The sequence below is a fragment of the Oncorhynchus mykiss genome, chromosome 12, assembly GCF_057628025.1.
Source record: "Oncorhynchus mykiss isolate SJ-2025 chromosome 12, ASM5762802v1, whole genome shotgun sequence".
NCBI lineage: Eukaryota > Metazoa > Chordata > Actinopteri > Salmoniformes > Salmonidae > Oncorhynchus > Oncorhynchus mykiss.
The window spans coordinates 4,076,676-4,102,323 of record NC_143033.1 but is presented as its reverse complement, the minus strand read 5'-3'; the positions used below and the strand labels follow the sequence as shown (position 1 = coordinate 4,102,323).

Genomic DNA, 25,648 nt, shown 5'->3' with positions numbered 1-25,648 from the left:
CTCTACACTCTAACCACAAGACTACCTGCCACCTCTACACTCTAACCACTAGGCTACCTGCCACCCCTACACTCTAACCACTAGGCTACCTGCCACCCCTACACTCTAACCACTAGGCTACCTGCCACCTCTACACTCTAACCACTAGACTACCTGCCACCCCTACACTCTAACCACTAGGCTACCCTGCCGCCTCTACACTCTAACCACTAGGCTACCTGCCTCCTCTACACTCTAACCACTAGGCTACCCTGCCGCCTCTACACTCTAACCACTAGTCTACCTGCCTCCTCTACACTCTAACCACTAGGCTACCCTGCCGCCTCTACACTCTAACCACTAGTCTACCTGCCTCCTCTACACTCTAACCACTAGGCTACCCTGCCGCCTCTACACTCTAACCACTAGGCTACCCTGCCGCCTCTACACTCTAACCACTAGGCTACCTGCCTCCTCTACACTCTAACCACTAGTCTACCTGCCGCCTCTACACTCTAACCACTAGGCTACCTGCCGCCTCTACACTCTAACCACTAGGCTACCTGCCTCCTCTACACTCTAACCACTAGGCTACCCTACCACCTCTACACTCTAACCACTAGGCTACCTGCCACCTCTACACTCTAACCACTAGGCTACCTGCCACCTCTACACTCTAACCACTAGGCTACCTGCCTCCTCTACACTCTACCCACTAGGCTACCTGCCTCCTCTACACTCTAACCACTAGGCTACCTGCCGCCTCTACACTCTAACCACTAGGCTACCTGCCTCCTCTACACTCTAACCACTAGGCTACCTGCCGCCTCTACACTCTAACCACTAGGCTACCTGCCTCCTCTACACTCTAACCACTAGGCTACCTGCCACCCCTACACTCTAACCACTAGGCTACCTCTACACTCTAACCACTAGGCTACCTGCCTCCTCTACACTCTAACCACTAGGCTACCCTGCCTCCTCTACTCTAACCACTAGGCTACCTGCCTCCTCTACACTCTAACCACTAGGCTACCCTACCACCTCTACACTCTAAACACTAGGCTACCTGCCTCCTCTACACTCTGACCACTAGGCTACCCTACCACCTCTACACTCTAACCACTAGGCTACCTGCCTCCTCTACACTCTAACCACTAGGCTACCCTACCAGCTCTACACTCTAAACACTAGGCTACCTGCCTCCTCTACACTCTGACCACTAGGCTACCCTACCACCTCTACACTCTAACCACTAAGCTACCTGCCGCCCCTACACTCTAACCACTAGGCTACCTGCCACCTCTACACTCTAACCACTAGGCTACCTGCCTCCTCTACACTCTAACCACTAGGCTACCTGCCACCTCTACACTCTAACCACTAGGCTACCTGCCACCTCTACACTCTAACCACTAGGCTACCTGCCACCTCTACACTCTAACCACTAGGCTACCTGCCACCTCTGCACTCTAACCACTAGGCTACCCTACCACCTCTACACTCTAACCACTAAGCTACCTGCCGCCCCTACACTCTAACCACTAGGCTACCTGCCACCTCTACACTCTAACCACTAGACTACCTGCCACCCCTACACTCTAACCACTAGGCTACCCTGCCGCCTCTACACTCTAACCACTAGGCTACCTGCCTCCTCTACACTCTAACCACTAGGCTACCCTGCCGCCTCTACACTCTAACCACTAGTCTACCTGCCTCCTCTACACTCTAACCACTAGGCTACCCTGCCGCCTCTACACTCTAACCACTAGTCTACCTGCCTCCTCTACACTCTAACCACTAGGCTACCCTACCACCTCTACACTCTAAACACTAGGCTACCTGCCTCCTCTACACTCTGACCACTAGGCTACCCTACCACCTCTACACTCTAACCACTAAGCTACCTGCCGCCCCTACACTCTAACCACTAGGCTACCTGCCACCTCTACACTCTAACCACTAGGCTACCTGCCTCCTCTACACTCTAACCACTAGGCTACCTGCCACCTCTACACTCTAACCACTAGGCTACCTGCCACCTCTACACTCTAACCACTAGGCTACCTGCCACCTCTACACTCTAACCACTAGGCTACCTGCCACCTCTACACTCTAACCACTAAGCTACCTGCCGCCCCTACACTCTAACCACTAGGCTACCTGCCACCTCTACACTCTAACCACTAGGCTACCTGCCTCCTCTACACTCTAACCACTAGGCTACCTGCCACCTCTACACTCTAACCACTAGGCTACCTGCCAACTCTACACTCTAACCACTAGGCTACCTGCCACCTCTACACTCTAACCACTAGGCTACCTGCCACCTCTGCACTCTAACCACTAGGCTACCCTACCACCTCTACACTCTAACCACTAAGCTACCTGCCGCCCCTACACTCTAACCACTAGGCTACCTGCCACCTCTACACTCTAACCACTAGGCTACCTGCCACCTCTACACTCTAACCACTAGTCTACCTGCCTCCTCTACACTCTAACCACTAGTCTACCTGCCTCCTCTACACTCTAACCACTAGGCTACCTGCCACCTCTACACTCTAACCACTAGGCTACCTGCCACCTCTACACTCTAACCACTAGGCTACCTGCCACCTCTACACTCTAACCACTAGGCTACCTGCCACCTCTACCCTCTAACCACTAGGCTACCTGCCGCCTCTACGCTCTAACCACTAGGCTACCTGCCGCCCCTACACTCTAACCACTAGGCTACCTGCCGCCTCTACACTCTAACCACTAGGCTACCTGCCGCCTCTACACTCTAACCACTAGGCTACCTGCCACCTCTACACTCTAACCACTAGGCTACCTGCCACCTCTACACTCTAACCACTAGGCTACCTGCCTCCTCTACACTCTAACCACTAGTCTACCTGCCTCCTCTACACTCTAACCACTAGTCTACCTGCCTCCTCTACACTCTAACCACTAGTCTACCTGCCTCCTCTACACTCTAACCACTAGGCTACCTGCCACCCCGTGCCTAATTGGTTTATTAATACATGTTCAAGTTCACAAATGCTCACTCTCCTCAAACAATAGCATGGTATTCTTTCACTGTAATAGTTACTGTAAATTGGACAGTGCAGTTAGATTAACAAGAATGTAATCCCATATCAGACATTTCTATGTCCTGGGAAATGTTCTTGTTACTTACAACCTCATGCCGGTCCTGTAGAGGTTAATAATGTTGACGTATTTTGCATTACTCATATGTATATACTGTATTTTATACTATTTTACACTATCTACTGTATCTCAGTCTATGCTGCTCTGACATTACTCATCTCATATGTATATACTGTATTCTATACTATCTACTGTATCTCAGTCTATGCCGCTCTGACATTGCTCACTCATATATTTATATTTTAATTCCATTCCTTTACCTTAGATTGGTGTGTATTGGTGTGAATTGTTGTGAAATTGTTGGATATTACTTGTTAGATATTACTGCACTGTTGGAGCTAGAAACACAAGCATTTCACTACACCCGCAATAACAGCTGCTAAACATATGTATGTGACAAATAACATTTGATTTGATTTGTAATGCAATCATTTATTTTATAAAGTTATTAAATAATAAGTTATTTGATATTGGCTTCTCATGACCATTCTTAGTCAGCTAAACGCATAATAATTGATTGGTTTTACAATAATGTTAAATGAAGTCAGATAAACATTTTAATAGGCAGGTCGCATGTGAGGTATATATAATATAATATATGATACATTTTACCCCACTACATTACCTAAGGGACAAGCTTATCCGAATTAGTCAACACAAATTGATTAAAAAAAAACACAACCTGTGTTTTCAAACCATCATTCATTCACTGACATCACAGTGGCACAAGTAACGTTCAGATTAGAGCGGTTTATATGTTGATGACCACTTATTGGGTGGGTTGTGAATGAGCCAGAGGTGAGAAACAGGCAGGAAGTGGAGGGGACAGACAGGATGTGGAGGGGACAGACAGGAAGTGGAGGGCATTAACCATAGAGGTCGATAGAGGACTCTTCGTCGCATCTTTGCCATATTGGTTTCTGTGACCGCACGGTCAGATCCATTGAGGGCTTTCTCCATTTTAAAGTAGTCCATTTCTTCTTCTACTTCTATGAATTTATTGTAGGGGACAGACAGGAAGTGGAGTGGGACAGAGAGGACGTGGAAGGCGCAGACAGGAAGTGGGGGGGGGGGGCAGACAGGAAGTGGCGGAGTCAGACAGGAAGTGGTGAATATGACAGGAAGTGAAGGGGGCAGACAGGATGTGGAGGGGACTGTTTGAATTGTGGCTAACTGTGATGTGTTTTCCTATCGGAAATGCTAAGTGTTGAAATGCTAAGTGTTGAAATGCTAAGTGTTGAAATGCTAAGTGTTGAAATGCTAACTGTTGAAATGCTAACTGTTGAAATGCTAACTGTTGAAATGCTAACTGTTGAAATGCTAACTGTTCCTGGTCTCAGTAATAAGCGTCGTTGGTCTCACCGAAGGCGGCAGTCAAGGCAGGGTCCATGGTAGGTTGTCCATCTCCAGAGGGAAGATCCAGGCGGGTGAAATCTCGGCTTTTGTCATTGTTGTATTTCACATTCAGACTGGTCAGCTTGGAGAACTCCACACGCAGAGTGCAGCATGCGTTATAGATGTTCTGGCCATCTAAAGTCTAGAGAGAGAGAAAGAGAGAGAGAGAAAGAGAGAGAGAGGGGGTGTTAGATCAACAAATAGATTGGACAGACATTCATTATATATACAAAATAGTACATTTCAGGATAATTGGCACATAAACATGTCTGAGTATCTCTCTTGGTGACCACTTTAAACATCTCTGAGTATCTCTCTGAATGACCACCTTAAACATGTTTGAGTATCTCTCTTGGTGACCACTATAAACATCTCTGAGTATCTCTCTTGGTGACCACCTTAAACATGTCTGAGTATCTCTCTTGGTGACCACCATAAACATCTCTGAGTACCTCTCTGAGTGACCACCATAAACATCTCTGAGTATCTCTCTGCTCTGAGTGACCACCTTAAACATGTTTGAGTATCTCTCTTGGTGACCACCATAAACATCTCTGAGTATCTCTCTTGGTGACCACTATAAACATGTCTGGGTATCTCTCTTGGTGACCACCATAAACATGTTTGAGTATCTCTCTTGGTGACCACCATAAACATGTCTGAGTATCTCTCTTGGTGACCACCATAAACATCTCTGAGTATCTCTCAGAGTGACCACCATAAACATGTTTGAGTATCTCTCTTGGTGACCACCATAAACATGTCTGAGTATCTCTCTTGGTGACCACCATAAACATGTCTGAGTATCTCTCTTGGTGACCACCATAAACATGTTTGAGTATCTCTCTTGGTGACCACCATAAACATGTCTGAGTATCTCTCTTGGTGACCACCATAAACATGTCTGAGTATCTCTCTTGGTGACCACCATAAACATGTCTGAGTATCTCTCAGAGTGACCACCATAAACATGTTTGAGTATCTCTCTTGGTGACCACCATAAACATGTTTGAGTATCTCTCTTGGTGACCACCATAAACATGTTTGAGTATCTCTCTTGGTGACCACCATAAACATCTCTGAGTATCTCTCTTGGTGACCACCATAAACATGTCTGAGTATCTCTCTTGGTGACCACTATAATCATCTCTGAGTATCTCTCTTGGTGACCACCATAAACATGTCTGAGTATCTCTCTTGGTGACCACTATAATCATCTCTGAGTATCTCTCTTGGTGACCACCATAAACATGTTTGAGTATCTCTCTTGGTGACCACCTTAAACATGTCTGAGTATCTCTCTTGGTGACCACCATAAACATGTCTGAGTATCTCTCTTGGTGACCACCATAAACATCTCTGAGTATCTCTCAGAGTGACCACCATAAACATGTTTGAGTATCTCTCTTGGTGACCACCATAAACATGTCTGAGTATCTCTCTTGGTGACCACCATAAACATGTCTGAGTATCTCTCAGAGTGACCACCATAAACATGTTTGAGTATCTCTCTTGGTGACCACCATAAACATGTCTGAGTATCTCTCAGAGTGACCACCATAAACATGTTTGAGTATCTCTCTTGGTGACCACCATAAACATGTTTGAGTATCTCTCTTGGTGACCACCATAAACATGTCTGAGTATCTCTCTTGGTGACCACCATAAACATGTTTGAGTATCTCTCTTGGTGACCACCATAAACATGTCTGAGTATCTCTCAGAGTGACCACCATAAACATGTTTGAGTATCTCTCTTGGTGACCACCATAAACATGTTTGAGTATCTCTCTTGGTGACCACCATAAACATGTCTGAGTATCTCTCTTGGTGACCACCATAAACATGTCTGAGTATCTCTCTGAGTGACCACCATAAACATCTCTGAGTATCTCTCTTGGTGACCACCATAAACATCTCTGAGTATCTCTCTTGGTGACCACCATAAACATGTCTGAGTATCTCTCTTGGTGACCATCACACAGGGTCCCAGTGAAGAATGAAGTGCATCATTATAGTCTAGTGCAGAGGAAAAAACTACTCCCATCATCAGAAAACCACAGTGTTTTACAGTAATGACAGAATATGTGTCACTACAGTTACTGTACCACTCAACAGGCTCCTCCGTAGATTAGCAGTTAATGTACCACTCAGAGAATATAGAACATCAAGCTCCTCCATAGAGCAGCCGTTAGAGTTAGGTTACTGATTCAAAGTGACAGGGTTTGATTAACAAATGGCATCCCATTCCCTACAAAGTGCACTACTTTTAACCAAATCAAATCACATTATATTTGTCACATGCGCTGAATACAACTGGTGTAGACATACCGTGAAATGATTACGAGCCCTTCCCAATGATGCAGAATACAAATAATAATACGAATAAAATAGTACCACTAGGAGTAAAATAGAATGAATGGAGCTATATACAGGAAGTACTAGATCAATGTGGAGCTATATACAGGAAGTACTAGATCAATGTGGAGCTATATACAGGGAGTACCAGTACCAGATCAATGTAGAGCTATATACAGGGAGTACCAGTACCAGATCAATGTAGAGCTATATACAGGGAGTACCAGTACCAGATCAATGTGGAGCTATATACAGGAAGTACCAGATCAATGTGGAGCTATATACAGGAAGTACTAGATCAATGTGGAGCTATATACAGGGAGTACCAGTACCAGATCAATGTAGAGCTATATACAGGGAGTACCAGTACCAGATCAATGTGGAGCTATATACAGGAAGTACCAGATCAATGTGGAGCTATATACAGGAAGTACCAGTACCAGATCAATGTGCTGCTATATACAGTGAGTACCAGTACCAGATCAATGTGGAGCTATATACAGGAAGTACCAGATCAATGTAAAGCTATATACAGGAAGTACCAGATCAATGTGGAGCTATATACAGGGAGTACCAGTACCAGATCAATGTAGAGCTATATACAGGGAGTACCAGTACCAGATCAATGTGGAGCTATATACAGGAAGTACCAGATCAATGTGGAGCTATATACAGGAAGTACCAGTACCAGATCAATGTGCTGCTATATACAGGGAGTACCAGTACCAGATCAATGTGGAGCTATATACAGGAAGTACCAGATCAATGTGGAGCTATATACAGGGAGTACCAGTACCAGATCAATGTAGAGCTATATACAGGAAGTACCAGATCAATGTGGAGCTATATACAGGAAGTACCAGTACCAGATCAATGTGCTGCTATATACAGGGAGTACCAGTACCAGATCAATGTGGAGCTAGGTACAGGAAGTACCAGATCAATGTGGAGCTATATACAGGGAGTACCAGTACCAGATCAATGTGGAGCTATATACAGGAAGTACCAGATCAATGTGGAGCTATATACAGGGAGTACCAGTACCAGATCAATGTGGAGCTATATACAGGAAGTACCAGATCAATGTGGAGCTATATACAGGAAGTACCAGTACCAGATCAATGTGCTGCTATATACAGGGAGTACCAGTACCAGATCAATGTGGAGCTATATACAGGGAGTACCAGTACCAGATCAATGTGGAGCTATATACAGGAAGTACCAGATCAATGTGGAGCTATATACAGGGAGTACCAGTACCAGATCAATGTGGAGCTATATACAGTGAGTACCAGATCAATGTGGAGCTATATACAGGAAGTACCAGTACCAGATCAATGTGGAGCTATATACAGGAAGTACCAGTACCAGATCAATGTGGAGCTATATACAGTGAGTACCAGATCAATGTGGAGCTATATACAGTGAGTACCAGTACCAGATCAATGTGGAGCTATATACAGTGAGTACCAGATCAATGTGGAGCTATATACAGGAAGTACCAGTACCAGATCAATGTGGAGCTATATACAGTGAGTACCAGTACCAGATCAATGTGGAGCTATATACAGGGAGTACCAGATCAATGTGGAGCTATATACAGGGAGTACCAGATCAATGTGCTGCTATATACAGGAAGTACTAGATCAATGTGGAGCTATATACAGGAAGTACTAGATCAATGTGCTGCTATATACAGGGAGTACTAGATCAATGTGGAGCTATATACAGGAAGTACTAGATCAATGTGCTGCTATATACAGGAAGTACTAGATCAATGTGGAGCTATATACAGGAAGTACTAGATCAATGTGGAGCTATATACAGGAAGTACTAGATCAATGTGGAGCTATATACAGGAAGTACTAGATCAATGTGCTGCTATATACAGGGAGTACCAGTACCAGATCAATGTGGAGCTATATACAGTTATATTCCTGTCACGAGTCCGACCGAGGGTGGCTACCCTTCCCGGTCGGGTGGCGCTCGGCGGTCGTCGTCGCCGGCCTAGTAGCTGCCACTGATTGTCTTTCCTCCCCCTCCTGTTTCTTTGTGCGGGATTGATTATTGTGACCTTCGGGTTATGCAGTAGAGGAATGTGTTTGTTCCTGGTCGTGTATTCTGCTGTACTGTTTTCGTCCCCCCGTGTTTGGGGCATTTGGTTTTGAGCACCCAGTGTTGCGTGAGTGCATTCCTGCGTCTGACTTCACACCCACGACACCCGGAGCGTTACAGAATCCCGCACCATATTGGAGTCAGCAGGAGCAGCAGCCAACCCTCTCCCATCGATGGAGGAACGGGTTCTCCACCACACCACCGTCCTCCATCGGATCGGCGATGGATCAAATGGACCGATGGGAGAGGAGTGGTCTCCTCTCTCCACCCCCGGCTCCGGACTCCCCATCTCCCGACTCCAGCACCCTCCGTCTGACGCTCCCGAGGGCTTATGATGGAGCGGCGGCGGGTTGCCAGGGGTTTCTGCTTCAGCTGGAGCTATACCTGGCCACCGTCAGACCCACTCCCTCAGGAGCAGAGAGGGTGAGTGTCCTCATCTCCTGCCTCACGGGTCGTGCTCTGGAGTGGGCGAACGCAGTCTGGAATCAGAATCAGCCCAGACTAAGCGAACGAGTTTTCCCGCCGCTTCCGTGCCGTGTTTGACCACCCTCCAGAGGGCCGAGCGGCGGGAGAATGACTATTTCATCTCAGGCAGGAGAAGAGGAGCGCTCAGCATTACGCGCTGGAGTTCTGGACCTTGGCAGCAGGATCTGGGTGGAACGACAGGGCCCTTATCGACCACCACAGGTGTAGTCTCCGGGAGGACGTCCGCAGGGAGCTAGCGTGTCGGGACACGGCTCTTTCCCTGGATGAGCTAATCGATATGTCCATCCGATTGGGCAATCTACTGGCTGACCGTGGGCATTCGGAGAGGGTCCTGTATGTTCCACCACCCAGCCCCTCCGCCCCCATTCCGATGGAGTTGGGAGGGGCCGTGCCGAGGGGTACCGGAGGAGGAGGCCTTCACTGCACCAACTGTGTCTCCCCTTCCCGGTCGGGTGGCGCTCGGCGCTCGTCGTCACCGGCCTATTAGCTGCCACTGATTGTCTTTCCTCCCCCTCCTTGTATGTTTATTGTTAGCACCTGTTAGTGAGTCATTAGTTGGCCTTTATTAGACTTTTTTATCCTGTTCCTTTGTGCGGGATTAATTATTGTACCCTTCGGTTATGTAGGAGAGGAACGTGTTTGTTCCTGGTCGTGTATTCTACTGTACTGTTTTCTTCCCCCGTGTTTGGGGCATTTGGTTTTGAGCACCCAGTGTTGCGTGAGTGCATTAAATAGCACAGTATTGCAGGAAACTCTCTGTTTCCTGCGTCTGACTCCACACCCACGACACCCGGAGCGTTACAATTCCGCTCAACACAGGATAGACACATGTTCACACTCCCTTAAATCGTTTGGAGAAAATATCCTTTCTATTTTATTCAGCTTTGTTCAATTTTATTCTTCATAATATAAAATAATACCTTGGAATTCTAAGCAAATCTTGTCTGCTAAATGAACTAGTGTAGCCCACAGCCATTTGGCAGAGCCAGATCAGGACCTAACATGAGGACAACTCAGAGGATGTAGCCCACAGCCATATGGCAGAGCCAGATCAGGACCTAACATGAGGACAACTCAGAGGATGTAGCCCACAGCCATATGGCAGAGCCAGATCAGGACCTAACATGAGGACAACTCAGAGGATGTAGCCCACAGCCATATGGCAGAGCCAGATCAGGACCTAACATGAGGACAACTCAGAGTATGTAGCCCACAGCCATATGGCAGAGCCAGATCAGGGCCTAACATAAGGACAACTCAGAGGATGTAGCCCACAGCCATATGGCAGAGCCAGATCAGGACCTAACATGAGGACAACTCAGAGGATGTAGCCCACAGCCATATGGCAGAGCCAGATCAGGGCCTAACATAAGGACAACTCAGAGGATGTAGCCCACAGCCATATGGCAGAGCCAGATCAGGACCTAACATGAGGACAACTCAGAGGATGTAGCCCACAGCCATATGGCAGAGCCAGATCAGGGCCTAACATAAGGACAACTCAGAGTATGTAGCCCACAGCCATATGGCAGAGCCAGATCAGGGCCTAACATAAGGACAACTCAGAGTATGTAGCCCACAGCCATATGGCAGAGCCAGATCAGGGCCTAACATAAGGACAACTCAGAGTATGTAGCCCACAGCCATATGGCAGAGCCAGATCAGGACCTAACATGAGGACAACTCAGAGGATGTAGCCCACAGCCATATGGCAGAGCCAGATCAGGGCCTAACATAAGGACAACTCAGAGTATGTAGCCCACAGCCATATGGCAGAGCCAGATCAGGGCCTAACATAAGGACAACTCAGAGTATGTAGCCCACAGCCATATGGCAGAGCCAGATCAGGACCTAACATGAGGACAACTCAGAGGATGTAGCCCACAGCCATATGGCAGAGCCAGATCAGGGCCTAACATGAGGACAACTCAGAGTATATTATTCTGTTCTTCTGAAAGAGACTACATTTTCTTCATATCATGTTTCTTTAGACCTGTCTAAAATAAATAATGGATTTATTGTGAAGGTGGAGGCTATATTACATGGATTTATTGTGAAGGTGGAGACTATATTACATGGATTTATTGTGAAGGTGGAGACTATATTACATGGATTTATTGTGATGGTGTAGACTATATTACATGGATTCATTGTGAAGGTGTAGACTATATTACATGGATTTATTGTGATGGTGTAGACTATATTACATGGATTTATTGTGAAGGTGGAGGCTATATTACATGGATTTATTGTGAAGGTGTAGACTATATTACATGGATTTATTGTGATGGTGTAGACTATATTACATGGGTTTATTGTGAAGGTGGAGACTATATTACATGGATTTATTGTGAAGGTGGAGACTATATTACATGGATTTATTGTGAAGGTGGAGGCTATATTACATGGATTTATTGTGAAGGTGGAGGCTATATTACATGGATTTATTGTGAAGGTGGAGGCTATATTACATGGATTTATTGTGAAGGTGGAGACTATATTACATGGATTTATTGTGAAGGTGTAGACTATATTACATGGATTTATTGTGAAGGTGTAGACTATATTACATGGATTTATTGTGAAGGTGTAGGTAGGCTATATTACATGGATTTATTGTGAAGGTGGAGGCTATATTACATGGATTTATTGTGAAGGTGGAGACTATATTACATGGATTTATTGTGAAGGTGTAGACTATATTACATGGATTTATTGTGATGGTGTATGTAGGCTATATTACATGGATTTATTGTGAAGGTGGAGGCTATATTACATGGATTTATTGTGAAGGTGGAGACTATATTACATGGATTTATTGTGAAGGTGTAGACTATATTACATGGATTTATTGTGAAGGTGTAGACTATATTACATGGATTTATTGTGAAGGTGTAGACTATATTACATGGATTTATTGTGAAGGTGGCGGCTATATTACATGGATTTATTGTGAAGGTGTAGACTATATTACATGGATTTATTGTGAAGGTGGCGGCTATATTACATGGATTTATTGTGAAGGTGTAGACTATATTACATGGATTTATTGTGAAGGTGTAGACTATATTACATGGATTTATTGTGAAGGTGGCGGCTATATTACATGGATTTATTGTGAAGGTGTAGACTATATTACATGGATTTATTGTGAAGGTGGAGGCTATATTACATGGATTTATTGTGAAGGTGGAGGCTATATTACATGGATTTATTGTGAAGGTGGAGGCTATATTACATGGATTTATTGTGAAGGTGGAGGCTATATTACATGGATTTATTGTGAAGGTGTAGACTATATTACATGGATTTATTGTGATGGTGTAGGTAGACTATATTACATGGATTTATTGTGAAGGTGGAGACTATATTACATGGATTTATTGTGAAGGTGGAGGCTATATTACATGGATTTATTGTGAAGGTGGAGGCTATATTACATGGATTTATTGTGAAGGTGGCGGCTATATTACATGGATTTATTGTGAAGGTGTAGACTATATTACATGGATTTATTGTGAAGGTGGAGGCTATATTACATGGATTTATTGTGAAGGTGGAGGCTATATTACATGGATTTATTGTGAAGGTGGAGGCTATATTACATGGATTTATTGTGAAGGTGGAGGCTATATTACATGGATTTATTGTGAAGGTGGAGGCTATATTACATGGATTTATTGTGAAGGTGGAGACTATATTACATGGATTTATTGTGAAGGTGGAGACTATATTACATGGATTTATTGTGAAGGTGGAGACTATATTACATTGATTTATTGTGAAGGTGGAGGCTATATTACATGGATTTATTGTGAAAGTGGAGGCTATATTACATGGATTTATTGTGAAGGTGGAGGCTATATTACATGGATTTATTGTGAAGGTGGAGGCTATATTACATGGATTTATTGTGAAGGTGGAGGCTATATTACATGGATTTATTGTGAAGGTGGAGGCTATATTACATGGATTTATTGTGAAGGTGGAGACTATATTACATGGATTTATTGTGAAGGTGTAGACTATATTACATGGATTTATTGTGAAGGTGGAGGCTATATTACATGGATTTATTGTGAAGGCGGAGGCTATATTACATGGATTTATTGTGAAGGTGTAGACTATATTACATGGATTTATTGTGAAGGTGGAGGCTTATTAAATGGATTTATTGTGAAGGTGGAGGCTATATTACATGGATTTATTGTGAAGGTGGAGGCTATATTACATGGATTTATTGTGAAGGTGGAGGCTATATTACATGGATTTATTGTGAAGGTGGAGGCTTATTAAATGGATTTATTGTGAAGGTATAGACTATATTAAACTGATTTATTGTGAAGGTATAGACTATATTACATGGATTTATTGTGAAGGTGGAGGCTTATTAAATGGATTTATTGTGAAGGTATAGACTATATTAAACTGATTTATTGTGAAGGTGTAGACTATATTACATGGATTTATTGAGAAGGTGTAGACTATATTACATGGATTTATTGTGAAGGTGGAGACTATATTACATGGATTTATTGTGATGGTGGAGGCTATATTACATGGATTTATTGTGAAGGTGGAGGCTATATTACATGGATTTATTGTGAAGGTGGAGGCTATATTACATGGATTTATTGTGAAGGTGGAGGCTATATTACATGGATTTATTGTGAAGGTGTAGACTATATTACATGGATTTATTGTGAAGGTGTAGACTATATTACATGGATTTATTGTGAAGGTGGAGGCTATATTACATGGATTTATTGTGATGGTGTAGGCTATATTACATGGATTTATTGTGAAGGTGTAGACTATATTACATGGATTTATTGTGATGGTGTAGGCTATATTACATGGATTTATTGTGAAGGTGGGCTATATTACATGGATTTATTGTGAAGGTGTGGACTATATTACATGGATTTATTGTGATGGTGGAGGCTATATTACATGGATTTATTGTGAAGGTGGAGGCTATATTACATGGATTTATTGTGAAGGTGTAGACTATATTACATGGATTTATTGTGAAGGTGTAGAATATATTACATGAATTTATTGTGAAGGTGGAGGCTATATTACATGGATTTATTGTGAAGGTGGAGGCTATATTACATGGATTTATTGTGAAGGTGGAGGCTATATTACATGGATTTATTGTGAAGGTGGAGGCTACATTACATGGATTTATTGTGAAGGTGGAGGCTATATTACATGGATTTATTGTGAAGGTGTAGAATATATTACATGGATTTATTGTGAAGGTGGAGGCTATATTACATGGGTTTATTGTGTTGGTGTAGACTATATTACATGGATTTATTGTGAAGGTGGAGGCTATATTACATGGATTTATTAGACTTTTTAAAATGTAGATGTTCCAAAGGTCTGCATCAGTGTCTTGTAGATTATATGTGGAAGCCAGGAGATGCTAAATGTGTTAATGTTAATTAACGGTCAGTTACCGCGAGACCGGCAGTTATTTGCTTAACAATCACCGGCTGACAACATGTCATGACCGCCACAGCCCTATCTGTGCAAGCTTTAAGAACACACCCTGGTGTTCTGTCTATAGCTTGGGATTGTTAACCTGTTTAAATATTTTGCTCACATCCACCACGGAAAGCGAGATCAGACAGTCATCCAGAAAAACAGGGACTTTCACGCAAGGCACAGTGTTATATTCCTCGTGTGGGAGTTCTGCATCGCTGGGCAACTCCCGGTTGGGTTTCCGTTATGCATCTGCAAAGCCCTGTCACGTACGACGAACATCAGAGTGTAATAGGACTCCACCTTCCACCTAAGTTGTCCTTTCGCATGTTTGATGACTCGTCGAATGGTCGTAGCAATCAGGGGCCATAGGGAATCGGGTGACATTTACGACCGACCCCTAGATCCCATTAGAGGTCTGGAGCAACGTTCACTAAATTAAACCCACTGCTGTGTGTCCACTATCAGGCCACTGCTGTGTCCGCTATCAGGCCACTGCTGTGTCCGCTATCAGGCCACTGCTGTGTCCGCTATCAGGCCACTGCTGTGTCCGCTATCAGGCCACTGCTGTGTCCGCTATCAGGCCACTGCTGTGTCTGCTATCAGGCCACTGCTGGGTCCACTATCAGGCCACTGCTGTGTCCGCTATCAGACCACTGCTGTGTCCACTATCAGTCCACTGCTGGGTCCACTATCAGTCCACTGCTGTGTCCGCTATCAGGGAGGGAGCAACTCACAGCCCAGTCATCACAACAGGGTCTCATTCACCACAACAGGGTCTCATTCACCACAACAGCACCACAACAGGGTCTTATTGACCACAACAGGGTCTTATTGACCACAACAGGGTCTCATTCACCACAACAGGGTCTCATTCACCACAACAGGGTCTTATTGACCACAACAGGGTCTTATTGACCACAACAGGGTCTTATTGACCACAACAGGGTCTTATTGACCACAACAGGTTCTTATTGACCACAACAGGGTCTTATTGACCACAACAGGGTCTTATTCACCACAACAGGGTCTTATTGACCACAATAGGGTCTTATTGACCACAACAGGGTCTTATTCACCACAACAGGGACTTATTTTCATTTCTGATTGCAAAACATTTAGATATGGGTGTTCCCTAATGAATATGACCCAGCCCTAACCTTCATACAACATCCATTCTCATCCATAAGACCAAGAGTTGAACTACATCAACATAATTAAAACGTTTACAAACAAACAAGCTCCCTCTACTTCACCTTCGCCCCCTGGGGCTCTACTACACCCTCACCTTCACCCCGTGGGGCTCTACTTCACCTTTGCCCCCTGGGGCTCTACTTCACCTTTGCCCCCTGGGGCTCTACTTCACCCTCACCCCCTGGGGCTCTACTTCACCCTCACCCCCTGGGGCTCTACTTCACCCTCACCCCCTGGGGCTCTACTTCACCCTCACCCCCTGGGGCTCTACTTCACCCTCACCTTCGCCCCCTGGGGATCTACTTCACCATCACCCTAGCCCCGGGGGGTTCTACTTCAACCTAGCCCCATTCGACTCTACTTCACCCTAGCCCCATGGGGTTCTACTTCACCCTAGCCCCGTGGGGCTCTACTTCACCCTAGCCCCCTGGGGCTCTACTTCACCCTCACCTTTACCCCCTGGGGCTCTATTTCAACTTAGCCCCCTGGGGCTCTACTTCACCCTCACCTTCGCCCCCCTGGGGCTCTACTTCACCCTCACCTTCGCCCCCCTGGAGCTCTACTTCACCCTCACCCTCACCCCTTCCCATTCTCTCTGCAACACTAGGTTCAGGATGTGTCCCAAAGGGCACCCTAGTACCTATATAGTGCACCAAAGTAGTGGACCAGATATATTGTTAGTGTGGGGGAAGACTTCACCCTCACCCCCTGGGGCTCTACTTCACCCTCACCGTCTGGGGCTCTACTTCACCCTCACCTTCGCCCCCTGGGGCTCAACTTCACCCTCACCACCTGGGGCTATACTTCACCCTCACCCCCTGGGGCTCTACTTCACCCTCACCCCCTGGGGCTCTACTTCACCCTCACCCCCTGGGGATCTACTTCACCCTCGCCCACTGGGACTCTACTTCACCCTCGCCCCCTGGGGCTCTACTTCACTCTCACCCCCTGGGGATCTACTTCACCCTCGCCCACTGGGGCTCTACTTCACCCTCGCCCACTGGGGCTCTACTTCACCCTCGCCCACTGGGGCTCTACTTCACCCTCGCCCCGTGGGGCTCTACTTCACCCTCGCCCCGTGGGGCTCCACTTCACCCTCGCCCTGTGGGGCTCTACTTCCCCCTCGCCCCGTGGGGCTCTACTTCCCCCTCGCCCCGTGGGGCTCTACTTCACCCTCGCCCCGTGGGGCTCGACTTCACCCTCGCCCCCTGGGGCTCTACTTCACCCTCGCCCCCTGCGGCTCTACTTCACCCTCGCCCCCTGGGGCTCTACTTCACCCTCACCCCCTGGGGATCTACTTCACCCTCGCCCACTGGGACTCTACTTCACCCTCGCCCCCTGGGGCTCTACTTCACTCTCACCCCCTGGGGATCTACTTCACCCTCGCCCACTGGGGCTCTACTTCACCCTCGCCCCGTGGGGCTCTACTTCACCCTTGCCCCGTGGGGCTCCACTTCACCCTCGCCCTGTGGGGCTCCACTTCACCCTCGCCCTGTGGGGCTCTACTTCCCCCTCGCCCCGTGGGGCTCTACTTCCCCCTCGCCCCGTGGGGCTCGACTTCACCCTCGCCCCCTGGGGCTCTACATCACCCTCGCCCCGTGGGGCTCTACTTCACCCTCGCCCCGTGGGGCTCCACTTCACCCTCGCCCTGTGGGGCTCTACTTCCCCCTCGCCCCGTGGGGCTCTACTTCCCCCTCGCCCCGTGGGGCTCTACTTCACCCTCGCCCCGTGGGGCTCGACTTCACCCTCGCCCCCTGGGGCTCTACTTCACCCTCGCCCCCTGCGGCTCTACTTCACCCTCGCCCCCTGGGGCTCTACTTCACCCTCACCCCCTGGGGATCTACTTCACCCTCGCCCACTGGGACTCTACTTCACCCTCGCCCCCTGGGGCTCTACTTCACTCTCACCCCCTGGGGATCTACTTCACCCTCGCCCACTGGGGCTCTACTTCACCTTCGCCCACTGGGGCTCTACTTCACCCTCGCCCCGTGGGGCTCTACTTCACCCTTGCCCCGTGGGGCTCCACTTCACCCTCGCCCTGTGGGGCTCCACTTCACCCTCGCCCTGTGGGGCTCTACTTCCCCCTCGCCCCGTGGGGCTCTACTTCCCCCTCGCCCCGTGGGGCTCGACTTCACCCTCGCCCCCTGGGGCTCTACATCACCCTCGCCCCGTGGGGCTCTACTTCACCCTCGCCCCATGGGGCTCTACTTCACCCTCGCCCCCTGGGGCTCTACTTCTCCCTCACTCCCTGGGGCTCTACTTCACCCTCACCCCCTGGGGCTCTACTTCACCCTTGCCCCGTGGGGCTCTACTTCACCCTTGCCCCGTGGGGCTCTACTCCACCTTAGCCCCGTGGGGCTCTACTTCACCCTAGCCCCCGTGGGGCTCTACTTCACCCTAGCCCCATGGGGCTCTACTTCACCTTCGCCCCCGTGGGGCTCTACTTCACCCTCACCTTCGCCCCCGTGGGGCTCTACTTCCCCCTAGCCCCCTGGGGGAACAAGGGAAGACATGGCAGCAGTACAACAGAACACAGTCAGAGCAGAGGCCAGATTACAGCACACTAAAGGATATAATTACTGTCTGTCTTCTCTGGTTCGGTCTCACTGCCTTCATCTCTCCTCTCCTCGCCACAGAGCCACTGACAGATGAAAACCTGGGGGCTGATGATTTGTGGCCTAGGAGTGTGTGTGTGTGTGTGATCTGTGGGTTCTAGGTGGCTGGCTGTGGCTGGTGTGTCTGATCTGTGGGCTCTATAGCAAGGGATGAAATGAAAGAAGCCAGACAGATAGGGTTGCAAAATTCCAGAAATCCTGGTTGGAATAATTCAGATATCAGTAGGGAATAAGCAGGAAAACCAGAATCGTCCAACCAGGATTTCTGGAAAACGGGGGAAATTTGGGGAAAATAGTGGAATACCCTACAGACAGTAAAACACACTGTCCAACCTCTCCTTCTCCAAGATCAGAGGTAGACAGCATGTTTAGCTTGTATGTTTGTCCCGTGAATGCAGGTGTGCCAAGCTTGTAGCGTCATACCCAAGAAGAGGCTGTAATCGCTGCCAAGGGTGCTTCAAAAAAGTACTGAGTAAAGGGTCTGAATATTTATGTAAATGCGATATTCATTTGCAAACATTTCTAAAAACCTGTTTTTGCTTTGTCATTTTTGGGTATTGTGTGTAGATTGATTAAGAGAAAAAACAAATGAAATTTAGAATAAGGCTGTAACGTAACAAAATGTAGGAAAAGTCAAGGTGTCTGAATACTTTCCGAATGCACCGTATACAGGGAGAACCAGTACCGAGTCGATGTACAGGTTATTGAGGTAGATACAGGTTATTGAGGTAGATATAGGTTATTGAGGTAGATATGTACATATAGCTAGGGATAATGTGACTAGACAACAGGATAGATAGAGTAGCAGCAGTGTACAGTCGTGGCCAACAGTTTTGAGAATGAGACAAATATTAATTGCCACAAAGTTTGCTGCTTCAGTGTCTTTAGATATTTTGTCAGATGGTACTATGGAATACTGAAGTATAATTACAAGCATTTCATAAGTGTCAAAGGCTTTTACTGAAAAGTACAATAATATTTGCAGTGTTGACCCTTCTTTTTCAAGACCTCTGCACTCCGCCCTGGCATGCTGTCAATTAACTTCTGGGCCACATCCTGACTGATGGCAGCCCATTCTTGCATAATCAATGCTTGTAGTTTGTCAGAATTTGTGGGGTTTTGTTTGTCCACCCACCTCTTGAGGATTGACCACAAGTTCTCAATGGGATTAAGGTCTGGAGAGTTCCCTGGCCATGGACCCAAAATATTGATGTTTTGTTCCCCGAGCCACTTAGTTATTCCTTTTGCCTTATGGCAAGGTGCTCCATCATGCTGGAAAAGGCCTTGTTCATCACCAAACTGTTCCTGGATGGTTGGGAGAAGTTGCTCTAGGAGGTTGTGTTGGTACCATTCTTTATTCATGGATGTGTTCTTAGGAGAAATTGTGAGTGAGCCAACTCCCTTGGCTGAGAAGCAACCCCACACATGAATTGTCTCAGGATGCTTTACAGTTGGTATGACACAGGACTGATGGTAGCGTTCACCTTGTCTTCTCCGGACAAGCTTTTTTTTCCAGATGCCCCAAACAATCGGAAAGGGGATTCATCAGAGAAAATGACTTTACCCAAGTCCTCAGCAGTCCAAGCCCTGTACCTTTTGCAGAATATCAGTCTGTCCCTGATGTTTTTCCTGGAGAGAAGTGGCTTCTTTGCTGACCTTCTTGACACCAGGCCATCCTCCAAAAGTCTTTGCCTCACTGTGCGTGCAGATGAACTCAGACCTGCCTGCTGCCATTCCTGAGCAAGCTCTGTACTGGTGGTACCCCGATCCCGCAGCTGAATCAACTTTAGGAGAATATCTGTGAAGCCCTTTTTGTGCAGTCCAGTGTGTGGGTAGAGTCCAGTGTGTTGGTAGAGTCCAGTGTGTTGGGTAGAGTCCAGTGTGTTGGGTAGAGTCCAGTGTGTGGGTAGAGTCCAGTGTGTGGGTAGAGTCCAGTGTGATGGGTAGAGTCCAGTGTGTTGGGTAGAGTCCAGTGTGTTGGGTAGAGTCCAGTGTGTGGGTAGAGTCCAGTGTGTTGTCTAGAGTCCAGTGTGTGGGGGGTAGAGTCCAGTGTGCTGGGTAGAGTCCAGTGTGTTGGCTAGAGTCCAGTGTGTGGGGGGTAGAGTCCAGTGTGCTGGGTAGAGTCCAGTGTGTTTGGTAGAGTCCAGTGTGTTGGGTAGAGTCCAGTGTGTTGGGTAGAGTCCAGTGTGTTGGGTAGAGTACAGTGTGTTGGGTAGAGTCCAGTGTGTTGGGTAGAGTCCAGTGTGTGGGTAGAGTCCAGTGTGTGGGTAGAGTCCAGTGTGTGGGTAGAGTCCAGTGTGTGGGTAGAGTCCAGTGTGTGGGTAGAGTTCAGTGTGTGGGTAGAGTCCAGTATGTGGGGGGTAGAGTCCAGTGTGTGGGTAGAGTCCAGTGTGTGGGTAGAGTCCAGTGTGTGGGTAGAGTTCAGTGTGTGGGTAGAGTCCAGTGTGTGGGTAGAGTCCAGTGTGTGGGTAGAGTCCAGTGTGTGGGGGGTAGAGTCCAGTGTGTGGGTAGAGTCCAGTGTGTGGGTAGAGTCCAGTGTGTGGGTAGAGTTCAGTGTGTGGGTAGAGTCCAGTGTGTGGGTAGAGTCCAGTGTGTGGGTAGAGTCCAGTGTGTGGGTAGAGTCCAGTGTGTGGGGGGTAGAGTCCAGTGTGTGGGTAGAGTCCAGTGTGTTGGTAGAGTCCAGTGTGTGGGGGGTAGAGTCCAGTGTGTGGGTAGAGTCCAGTGTGTTGGTAGAGTCCAGTGTGTTGGGTAGAGTCCAGTGTGTGGGTAGAGTCCAGTGTGTTGGTAGAGTCCAGTGTGGGTAGAGTCCAGTGTGTTGGGTAGAGTCCAGTGTGTTGGGTAGAGTCCAATGTGTTGGGTAGAGTCCAGTGTGTTGGTAGAGTCCAGTGTGTGGGGGGTAGAGTCCAGTGTGTGGGTAGAGTCCAGTGTGTTGGTAGAGTCCAGTGTGGGTAGAGTCCAGTGTGTTGGGTAGAGTCCAGGGTGTTGGGTAGAGTCCAATGTGCTGGGTAGAGTCCAGTGTGTTGCGTAGAGTCCAGTGTGTTGGGTAGAGTCCAGTGTGTGGGGTAGAGTCCAGTGTGTTGGGTAGAGTCCAGTGTGTTGGGTAGAGTCCAGTGTGTTGGGTAGAGTCCAGTGTGTTGGGTAGAGTCCAGTGTGTGGGTAGAGTCCAGTGTGGGTTCATGGAGTCAGTTCAAGAGAGTTGGTGCTAAATAGGGTCAATGCAGATAGTCCTGGTACCCATTAGAATAGCTATTTAGAAGTCTTGTTTAGCGGTCTTGTTTAGCGGTCTTGTTTAGCGGTCTTGTTTAGCGGTCTTGTTTAGCAATCTTGTTGGTTCAGTTGGCCCAGCGCCGTCCAGGTTTGGCCGGAGTAGGCCGCCATTGTAAATAAGTATTTGTTATTAACTAACTTGCCTAGTTAAATAAAGGTAAAAAAAACAACAACAAAAAACTTCTGATATTAATAATGAAATAGACAGACAGTAGATAATGCTTCTATTCAAACACATCAGGACAGAAATAGACAGACAGTAGATAATGCTTCTACCTGAACACATCAGGACAGAAATAGACAGACAGTAGATAATGCTTCTATTCAAACACATCAGGACAGAAATAGACAGACAGTAGATAATGCTTCTACCTGAACACATCAGGACAGAAATAGACAGACAGTAGATAATGCTTCTACCTGAACACATCAGGACAGAAATAGACAGACAGTAGATAATGCTTCTACCTGAACACATCAGGACAGAAATAGACAGACAGTAGATAATGCTTCTACCTGAACACATCAGGACAGAAATAGACAGACAGTAGATAATGCTTCTACCTGAACACATCAGGACAGAAATAGACAGACAGTAGATAATGCTTCTACCTGAACAAATCAGGACAGAAATAGACAGACAGTAGATAATGCTTCTATTCAAACACATCAGGACAGAAATAGACAGACAGTAGATAATGCTAGAAGTGATGCTCCTCCTCTGGTTTAGAGGATCAATCCTATTGTTATCCATGTAGCCTCCAGAGAAACAGCCATTTCAACGCCATACGTTCCCGGTAGTACAAACAGAGCAATGCCTTTTTTTCATGTCAATATGAAGTGGAGTGTTTTGACAACGTGCTGTGGTGGGCATTTATAGAGTCAGTACGTACCACTGGCGTGGTGGGCATTTATAGAGTCAGTACGTACCACTTTGGCGTGGTGGGCATTTATAGAGTCAGTACGTACCACTTTGGCGTGGTGGGCATTCATCGGGTCAGCATATTGTAGCAGGGCCTGGAACTGGTTGTTCTTGGTGAAAGTGATGATCTTCAGGACCGTCCCGAACTTAGAGAAGATCTATGGAGACAAAACGAAAATAAAAAAACAAGTTCATATGAACATGTCTCTTAGGCTACTTGGCACCATAGAGGAGAGCATTATTCCAGAACTCTGGATGAGAAGAATTTTCACCCATTTACTATGTGAAGTACTTTGAGCATCCATCAATCAATGAATCAGTCAATAACTCAACCAGTCATCTAATCAGTGGTCCAGGGTAGAAGAGGTTAGAGGTCAGGGTTACCTGGTGTAGGACCTCCAGTGATAGAGGTTAGAGGTCAGGGTTACCTGGTGTAGGCTCCAGTGGTCCAGGGTAGAAGAGGTTAGAGGTCAGAGTTACCTGTTGTAGGGTCTCCAGTGGTCCAGGGTAGAAGAGGTTAGAGGTCAGGGTTACCTGGTGTAGGACCTCCAGTGATAGGGGTTAAAGGTTGGAGGTCAGAGTTACCTGGTGTAGGGTCTCCAGTGATAGGGGTTAGAGGTCAGGGTTAACTGGTGCAGGACTCCAGAGGTCAGGGTTACCTGGTGTAAGACCTCCAGTGATAGGGTTTAGAGGTTAGAGGTCAGGGTTACCTGGTGCAGGACTCCAGAGGTCAGGTTTACCTGGTGCAGGGTCTCCAGTGATAGGGGTTAGAGGTCAGGGTTACCTGGTGTAGGACCTCCAGTGATAGGGGTTAGAGGTCAGGGTTACCTGGTGTAGGACCTCCAGTGGTCCAGGGTAGAAGAGGTTTGAGGTCAGGGTTACCTGGTGTAGGACCTCCAGTGATAGGGGTTAGAGGTCAGGGTTACCTGGTGTAGGACCTCCAGTGGTCCAGGGTAGAAGAGGTTTGAGGTCAGGGTTACCTGGTGTAGGACCTCCAGTGATAGGGGTTAGAGGTCAGGGTTAACTGGTGCAGGACCTCCAGTGATAGAGGTTAGAGGTCAGACGGTAGAGGTCAGGGTTACCTGGTATAGGATCTCCAGTCATACAGGGTAGAAGAGGTGAGAGGTCAGAGGGTAGAGGTCAGGGTTACCTGGTGTAGCACCTCCAGAGATACAGGGTAGAAGAGGTTTTCTACGATGATGCGCAGCACGGGGCTCTGTCCTGGCATCAGGGTTCCGTCACCGCCAGATGCTGAACCACCCAACGCCACTGCATTGACTGCCTGCAATGCTGCCTGAACTCTCTGTTAGGGGGAGGAGGAGAGGGGGAAGAGAGGGAGGAGAGGAGAGGGGGAAGAGAAGGAGGAGGAGAGGAGAGGGGGAAGAGAGGGAGGAGAGGAGGAAGAGAGAGAGGAGAGGGGGAAGAGAGAGGAGAGCAGGGAGAGAGGGAGGAGGAGGAATGAGAGAGAGGAGAGGGGGGAGAGAGAGAGGAGAGGGGGGAGAGAGAGAGGAGAGGAGAGGGGGAAGAGAGAGAGGAGAGGGGGAGAGAGGGAGGAGAGGGGGAAGAGAGAGGAGAGGGGGAGAGAGGGAGGAGAGGAGAGGGGGAAGAGAGAGGAGGGGGAAGAGAGAGGAGAGGGGGAGAGAGGGAGGAGAGGAGAGGGGGAAGAGAGAGGAGAGGGGGAGAGAGGGAGGAGAGGGGAGAGGGGAGAGGGGGGAGAGAGAGGAGAGGAGAGAAGAGGGGGAGGAGAGGGAGGGGGGGGAGGAGAGGGGGATGTTGGGTTTAATACTCCAAACAAACAATAATCCTAAATTATATAACTTTTTAACTTATTCTCATAATGTTGCTCATCACATAGTATATACACATTTGGTTTACCATGACAACATACAATCAATAATATATAACACACATTGGGTTTACCATGACAACATACAATCAATAATATATAACACACATTGGGTTTACCATGACAACAAACAATCAATAACATATAACAGACATTGAGTTTACCATGACAACAAACAATCAATAATATATTGATATATATATATATATATATATTGGTCATCCATTGTGTGTGTTGTAACATGATACTCTAGAGTGGCTAGAAACAACTGACCAAGGTGGACTGGACCAGCCTGTTGCTGGAAAGGTCCTATCACAAACACAACAACTGACCAAGGTTGACTGGACCAGCCTGTTGCTGGAAAGGTCCTATCACAAACACAACAACTGACCAAGGTTGACTGGACCAGCCTGTTGCTGGAAAGGTCCTATCACAAACACAACAACTGACCAAGGTGGACTGGACCAGCCTGTTATACACACCTCCCAAATGGCAACCTATTTCCTACACTACATAGTGCACTAGTTTTATTTCATATACAGTACCAGTCAAAAGTTTTGGACACACCTTCTCATTCAAGATTTTTTTGTGTGACTATTTTCTACATTGTATATATTGAAGATATCATAACTGTGAAAGAACACATATGGAATCATGTAGTAACCAAAAAAGTGTTAAACAAATCAAAATGTATTCTTTAAAGTAGCCACCCTTTGCCATGAAGAACGCTTTGCAACCAGCTTCACCTGGAATGCTTTTCCAACAGTCTTGAAGATGTTCCCACATATGCTGAGCACTTGTTGGCTGCTTTTCCTTTAC

The 25,648-nt window shown here is 47.0% G+C and overlaps 1 protein-coding gene across 4 annotated transcripts in view; it reads right to left on the bottom strand.

Annotated features, from left to right (window-relative positions):
- Positions 1-25,648, bottom strand: part of LOC110536866 (polypyrimidine tract-binding protein 3) — a 125,443-nt gene that overhangs the window by 30,311 nt on the left and 69,484 nt on the right. For all 4 annotated transcript variants that reach the window (XM_036936744.2, XM_036936747.2, XM_036936746.2 and 1 more), the window contains exons 5-7: positions 24,134-24,286; positions 23,031-23,141; positions 4,501-4,675 (exon numbers count right to left, since the gene is read on the bottom strand). In XM_036936744.2, coding sequence (XP_036792639.1) covers positions 4,501-4,675; positions 23,031-23,141; positions 24,134-24,286 — 439 coding nt within the window. The remainder of the gene's footprint in view (positions 1-4,500; positions 4,676-23,030; positions 23,142-24,133; positions 24,287-25,648) is intronic.